The 7899-nt window shown below is 38.2% G+C and overlaps 1 protein-coding gene and 1 pseudogene across 1 annotated transcript; both read right to left on the reverse strand.

Moving 5' to 3' along the window:
• Positions 1-217: 217 nt before the first annotated feature.
• On the reverse strand, positions 218-1064 carry LOC115237170 (uncharacterized PE-PGRS family protein PE_PGRS46-like). Its single transcript, XM_029810057.1, has 2 exons — positions 987-1064; positions 218-619 (listed from the first exon to the last, which is right to left on the reverse strand). Exons 1-2 carry the CDS (start codon positions 1062-1064, stop codon positions 218-220), a joined length of 480 nt encoding a protein of 159 aa, XP_029665917.1.
• A 3456-nt stretch (positions 1065-4520) lies between these two features.
• LOC115237171 lies at positions 4521-7253 on the reverse strand (annotated as a pseudogene).
• Positions 7254-7899: the final 646 nt, after the last annotated feature.

The following is a 7899-nucleotide window of genomic DNA, read 5'->3' on the forward strand; positions in this document are numbered from 1 at the left end:
GATTAGGATTACGGTTATTACGATCGCAGTTATTACGGTTATTACGAGTGCTTCATAAGTTGAAAAAATGAAAATAAGTTATAGTAACGAGTCCTCTGTTAAAGAAGAAGAAGTAACGTCTCTTCGAAATCAAAAATGGATAAAGAACAAAGAACAGTAAGTATCATCTTTAATATCAATTTTTTATATTTAACATTATTATTTTATTTAAAAAATTTTAGATGGTAGTAGATGATGAGGAAGAAGATATCTTCAGAGGTCTTTTTTTATTGATGATGATGATCTCGTCACCGCCGATCCCACCGCTGCCGCTGGTCCCATCGCCGCCGATCCCACCGCTGCCGCTGGTCTTATCGCCACCGGTTCCACCGTTGCCCCTGGTCTCGTCGTAGCCGCTCCCGTCGTAGTCGCTCCCGTCGCCGCCGGCCCCATCGCTGGCAGCCCCGTCGTAGCTGCTCCCATCGCCGCCGGCTCCATCGCTGCCAGCCCCGTCATAGCCGCTCCCGTCACCGCCGGTCTTGTTGCCGGTCGTGTCGCAATTAGTCGCATCGTCGACGGTTACGTTGCAACCGGTCGCGTTGCCGCCGGTCGCATTGCAACCGCTCACGTTGCAATGAGTCTGTTATAGCCCGAACAGGCTATACATGATTTATTAAATATATTATTCTAAATACATATTATTTGATATGATTGCTCAACGTGTAACGCGAATACAGATCACGTTATGAACGTTGACCGAGCGAAGCGCTGACAACGCGAGCCACGCGCGAAGCCCGAGCGACCGCGCAATCACTCATAACGAAAACGCGGAAATCAAGGCAAGCGGAATTGTCATTTTTATTTATAATAAAATCAGTGAGTTACTCGGGCGGAGCCCGAATTCCCAACTTCCTTCCGGCAAACGATCCTAACTACCGTGCCTCTCCAGAGGCATATCAGGTCGCGTAGCTGCCGATCGCGTCGCCGCTGGTCCTGTGGCCGCTAACCCCGTTGTCGCTGGTCCTATGACCGCTAACCCTGTCGCCATCGATTTGATGGCCGCTAATCTTGTCGCCGATCAGCATAATGAAAATATGAGACTAGGTAATATTTTAATTTTATTAATTAATTATACTTAATTTTAATTTATTAAAAGATTATACATGTTTTCTTTACATATTATATATTTTTTGTATTATTTACGTAGTGTATATTTATCTTCGCACCATTATAAAAAAATATATAAATGATCTGTTAATTTTAATAATTCATAGATCGCAGACAAAGAGGAAGGGCCGCAGGAATACGTAAACAAGAAGAAAGATTTATGAAGTTTTTATACAAACTGTCCTCGGCCAATTATCATTGGGGCAGACAGGGAAAAGGCAGAGGAGAGAGAAAATAATAATATATATACAATAATATTTTTGTTTTTCTAAAGTTTTTATGTATGTATTTTAAGCTCTTATGTATGTTATTTTAAGCTTTTATGTATGTAGATTATTATTTTAAACCAAAGGAATCAACCCTGAAATAGCGGTACTTTTGATATACAGTGCCTACCAAAAATTTCGGGTCACCTAAATAATTTTTGAATGGTTTAAAATATAGGATTGAAATTTATAGGGATACAATGGGATCACAAAGTTTATTATTTAACCACAAAAACACCCAGCTCTACACCCGCGGGGGACGGGGGGTGGGGGAAGCCAAAAAATCTTAAACGGCATGTGGAGTTGAGTGAGGGCTCGTTCGAAAGGGCTTTCCGAGACGAGAACAACGCGAGGTCGCCGAGGTCTCTACGATTTTTTTTCGCGGAGTTATGATCATTCGAACATTTCTATTGAGATTTTGCGATAACGAGGGCCCACGGCGACAACAGAAGAAAGATAAGGCTTCACGCGGGCACGCGCGTGCCTCCAAATCCTCTCTGTTGTGTGTGTATGTGTGTGTGTGTGTGTGTGTGTGCGGGCGCGCGTGCGCAAAAATATCAAAATTGTGAACCTCTAACGCATGAAATTCAAACGAAATATTTTTATTTATAGGGCATTGTGAATTTGTTGTTTATATAATTATTATTTTACTAATTAACATATTTCTTACGATTAAATTAAACATTGCTCATTTTCTTCGGTTTTTTATAGAAAGCAATTTATGTTATTATGAAAAACTCGCGCAATATTTATTTATGTAATGCTAAAATGTTGCTGGGAACGAAAAAAATAAAATTATACAAAAAAAAAATATACACACGGGGATTCTAACCAGCGATCCCGCGCTTACAAGACCTGAGCGCTACCCGCTCAGCCACACGGTCGCTTCGATTATCGTTTATCGCGAAGCGGTTAAGTCATGCTGGAAAATCTTTCATAATTTTTTTTGGACGAATGCGTGAAAAGCGCGCGCTAAAACTTTAACACAATTTCTATCTCATTAAGGACTATTCATAGAAAAATCACCGCTTGAATCTGAGATGGGCACGTCTGGCCCTCCCCTTGTGAGCTAGCAGTGCATCTCGCGCTCAATATACAGGGTGTCCTATACCACCCGTACACCCCTTTTCTTTTAAAAACTAAGCATTTTAAAGAAAAACGTTTTGAAAGAAAATTGTATGGTTTTGAAGGGAACATTCAATCTATTTTTTTAAACAATTATTTGTTTTTTTCTTTACATTAATTGATTTGCCTCATTATTCTGTACATAAAAGTATTACCGTAAGATTATCGAAAAAGTACTTAATGAAAAAATACTTTATTATAGTGTTTTGGAAAGCTCTCGGGATAAGCTATAAGAATATGCAATAAAAAATAGGGAATTCCATTTAAGAAGTTAAAGGTGTCCTTGACTTGACCTTAACGATGCCATCCAAAGTCAAACCAATGACACCATCTTATGTTCCCCTCAAAACCATACAATTTTTGTTCAAAACGTTTTTCTCTAAAATGCTTAGTTTTTAAAAGAAAAGGAGTGTACGGGTGGTCTAGGACACCCTGTATATTAATTAATTAGGTCTTTGATTAGGGAGGAGTGTGATGGCCCTGACCGGTGCATGTCTCGTGCTTCGCTTGTCAGTCCGTCTCGTCAGCTGCTTACTCAGCTTCCGAGAACTTGACCGTGACTTCTTTCTCTTTACTCACGTATATTACTTTTATTTTATTAATAATCTTTTATTACTTTTATTATTTCTTAATTACTTTTCCTTGAGCATTTTCCCTGATTCTAATGCTTTGCTTTGATCAGCTCTTTCTCCTTTACTTGTTTTATTTTTTAATATTAAGAAATCGGTCGGGTTACGACAAACTGTTTAATAAACAATGATCGCCGATTAAGTTATAAGGAAAAGTTACTCAGGTTACTCATATCCTTGACAACATATGTCAAGGTCAGGATCATCGGAGCAGTCTCCTCTGTATTGCATAATTACCTTTTTCATTTTTTTTTAAATGCGAATATTTGCCGGAGTAGTAATACTAGGAAAGTTCTTACGCAGGTCATCTGAAAAGGGGTGCGGAGTCAGGGAAAATCAGCGCGGGGTTATGACGTCACGCGGGAGGGCGCTGGATTATGACGTCACGCGGGGGAGCAGCGAAGGGTTATGACGTCACGGGGGGAGCAGCGCGGGATTATGACGTCACGCGGGGGGGGGGGATGACATCACCGGGGGATCGCGGCGCAACCTTCGACGAGGGGTCCGCGGGGAAGAGGGGAAGTATGATGTCACGCGGGGGACTAGGGCGCAACCTTAGACGAAGGGTCTGCAGGGAAAATGAGGACTGCGGTGCATCTGGTAGCTGAGGGGTCCGCGAAGAAGAAGGGGACCGCGGCGCATCCGCCAGGCGAGGGGTCCGTGGGGAAGAGGGAAACCGCGGCGCAATCGGTTGGCGAGGGGTCCGCGGGGCACGATTACGATAACTACGGCCCCCTATTTGAAGAGTCGTTTCTGAAAGCATTTTTGAAGAGAAACACGAGAAAAATAGTAAAAAAAATTTCCGACCAATAGTTTTCGAGATATATCACTTTAAAGTATTGGACATGATAATAAAACGTACATGGTAATAAATCGTACGCGTGGGCGGAAGAGAGGCGTCGCCCCTCTTCCTGCACCCCCACCACGAGAAAAACTAACCTAACTCAACCCATCTCCCATCCACGTTATATAATCCAAACCAAATTTTCGTTTCGAATCTAACTCAATCCATCTCCCACCCACACAACAATTGTGGGGTAGACCTCGCTTCGCGTTGTAAAGTATATGCGTGGACGCAGTGGGTTCCGCCCCCAACCTACGGGGGGGGGGCTCCACTTCCGAAAGATATAACCTAACCCAGACCTATTTCTGATTTAAAACTAAAATTTACGTTATATAACCCAAACCAAATTTTCGTTTCGAATTAAACTTTATCTTACTGCCAAATATCAATGTCTTAAACGCGATCTCTTTAGAATTTGTTCAAATAATTATAGGTGTACAACTTTGCTTCCGCCGTTTTTTTTCCGAAATTCGAGGCTTTATTGTAAAAAACTGGTTATACATTTATGATTTAAAGTATTGTCCATCGTCGCCGTTCAAAATCTCTCTGTTTCAACTCGTACGGCACCCCATTTCCTTGCTTCTGAATCATTCCCATGTCTTTGAGGCGTTTTGAAATTGCTTGTTGAGTCACTCCCAATGATCGTGCCAATTCTTCTTGACTTTGACTCGAGTCTTCATTAAGTAATGCCTCCAATTCTGCATCTTCAAAAATTGAAGCAGAAAATTAAAACCTCCCGCAAATGACGAGAATTTGGCTCGTAAACTGACATTTTCAATCGAGAATAACTTTATGATGCAGACACAAATCGACTAATGTTTCTATGGGGTTATGTTGACAGATACCCAAGTTTATTGCATGACGTCTATGATCTATTTATTTCGACCACTACTTACCGCTAAAGCCATCTATAGGAAAATGGCGGAAGCAAAGTTGTACACCTAATAATTCAAGAACAAAGTTTCAATACTCGATTATTAATTACATTTACCATATAATAATCCTAAAATATGATTAAATTATTTTCGATAGATTAAATTTGTTAAATGTCTCGCGCGCGGAAACTCTTCCCGATATATAAATTAATAAATAATTGTAAATTTAAAGTTTTATAAAAGACGCATTTATTAAAAGCACGAAATACTTATGAACGACATTATTTAAGTTATGGACTGTTGGATATCCCCAGTATATGATGTCATTATTGTATAAATTAGAATAACGTAATTATAATTATTATATTTTTAGCAATAAGTTTTCACGTCACCTATGAGGTACTATTGTTGACGCGTTTTTTTTTTCAATGGTTTTCCCTGTAGGCCTAGTCCACTAAAGAAGAAGAATAACGAAAAATAGCCACCAACTAAAGGACGAAATAACAAAATTAAAAGAATATAAACAATAATTTTAAAATTTATTAAATTAAAATTTTGTACGGTTACGCCGTTCGCATGATTCGATGATGGATGGAATATCTATCTGGATATTTGAAGAACTTGTTCGCATCAACGAAGATAATGTTGTATCTTTCAAACGAGAGCGTCTGTCTGTTTTGATATATTTCATTTTGGAAAAAGAACATTCACACAAATAGGTGGATCCAAACATGGAAAAAAATCGAAGACCGAAATTTCTAAGCTTCGGATAAGTTGCTACGTCTAAAATTTTGAAGAGCTCTATTCCTTTTTCCGACCGCGTTTTAAGGGAAAGATCACATTGTAAATCGCAAAGTTTCTGTTGCGATCTATATTTTGTTCTTCGATTTGCACGGTAAGAGGATTCTCGAGAAAAATTAGATCATTTTTAAACATCCCAAAATCACTGAACCGCGTATTAAATTGACTTATAAGTGAATCAATTAAGTAGAGATGCTTCTGAAAATTGCAATTTGTGCCATGCTCTTCGAAAAGAATCTGACAAGATGGGAAGAAATATAAAGTACCTGCCTCTATATGATTTTTAAATAATAATAATTGTCTGCGGAAAGAATCAATGGCACTAAATAATTGTGAAATAATTTGATTACCTCTTTGCAGCTTTGAATTTAAGATATTTAAATGGTTAGCCAAATCAGTAATAAAAGCGAGTTCGCAAAGAAATTCTAAATCTTCCAAAAAAAATTTATATTTGTCGCATTTTGCAATAGATAGTTCTTGCAAGAAAAGGAAAATTTCTTTTCTTATTGCAGAGAACTTTTCTAAACATTTTCCGGCACTAAGCCAGCGAACTTCGCAATATAAAGGAACATCGGTATAAACTGCGTTATGCTCTTTGAGAAAGTGTTGAAACTTTCGATGAGAAAGAAATTTATTACCAGTTTTAATAAAATTAATAATTTTTGTGACTGTCTGCATTGCAGCACACAGTTTAACAGCTTTCCCGCATTACGCTTCTTGTTGAATAATGCAATGAATAATGGGAAATTTTAAATTTTGCTGCCTGATTAGACCGAGGAATCCATTTTGTGAGCCAGTCATTGCTTTGATACCATCAGTTACTATAGCCGAACATTTTGTAAAGTCTACATTAAATTCTTTGAGAGTGTTTTCTACTGCTCTGAAGATATCAAGATCCGTAGTTGTGCCATGCAATGCAACTAAATCTAAAAGCTCCTCGACACATGAGAAATCGTTTTGGACGATTCGAGTAAAAATACTCAATTGGCTCACGTGTCGATTATCGGTGCTTTCATCAAAAAACAATGAAAAATACGAACAAGTCGCTAACAAGGATTTTAACTTATCTTTGATAAAAGACACAATATTATTAATTCTACGCCCTACTGTTTGAATACTAAGCGGAATGCTCGCAGCTTCGTTAACAGTTAATCTATTGTCAAAGGATTTTACTAAATGCCTCAACGAGGCATTTTTTTACGAATTCGCCATCAGCGAATGGCTTGGAATGTTTCGCAATAAGAAAAGAAATAGCGTACGATGCAGCTACAGCTTTTTCATTATCATGACCGGCGTTAGAAATTAATGTATCCTGACAAATGCTATCACCTTCCTGATAAACTAATTTGAATCCTTCAGGTATTTTTAATTTCTCCTGACATGCATAATTTGAATATTCTCCGGAATGTTTGATTCTATAATGCCTTTCGAGAATGTATTTTTTTACAACAGAAGGCTCATAACCACATAAAAGACAAATTGTCCGATTGCGAACAAATGCGAAGAAAATATCCTCCCAAACCTTAAGGTACCGTTGCTCGTATCTCTGCTTACTTGAATCAGCCATCCTTCAGATTTTCGATGAAGAATTAAATATGAACAAGTCAATGAACTAATTATACTAACTTGAACTGAGCACTCTTTCGAAGTAAGACGTTATGCTGACACACGCTTTAAAACAGATAACAATCGGTTAAAACAATTGCGCAACGAATTACCAGCGCGCGCAGGATAAATTAATTTGATCTATTTGTATAAATGTTATTTTAAATGAAATATATCAAAACAGACAAACGCTCTCGTTTGAAAGATACATCATTATCTTCATGCGAATAAGTTCTTCAAATATTCAGATAGATATTCCATTCATCATCGAATCATGCGAACGGCGTAACCGTACAAAATTTTAGCTTAATAAATTTTAAAATTATTACTTGTATATCGGGAAGAGTTTCCGCGCGCGAGACATTTAACAAATTTGATCTATCGAATATAATTTAATAATATTTTAGGATTATTATATCTTAAATGAACTTAATAATCAAGTATTGAAACTTTGTTCTTGAATTAATTATTTGAAAAAATTCTAATGAGATCGCGTTTAAAACATTGATATTTGGCAGTAAGGGGGTACGGAACCGCATCGCGGTACAGATGCACCGTACCTGAGGCAGAGCGCCGCGCTTGGTTACGGTTGCTTGGCGAGGATCTCA

Source organism: Formica exsecta, unplaced genomic scaffold (genome assembly GCF_003651465.1).
Source record: "Formica exsecta isolate Colony F162 unplaced genomic scaffold, ASM365146v1 scaffold280, whole genome shotgun sequence".
Lineage (NCBI taxonomy): Eukaryota > Metazoa > Arthropoda > Insecta > Hymenoptera > Formicidae > Formica > Formica exsecta.

Excerpts from the sequence above, each read along its gene's own strand:
- LOC115237170 (XM_029810057.1), bottom strand. The coding sequence starts at position 1,064 with ATGCTGATCGGCGACAAGATTAGCGGCCATCAAATCGATGGCGACAGG. Across the intron at positions 620-986 it reads ATAGGACCAGCGACAACGGG|ACTCATTGCAACGTGAGCGG; the intron begins GTTAGCGGCCAC and ends GGGCTATAACAG.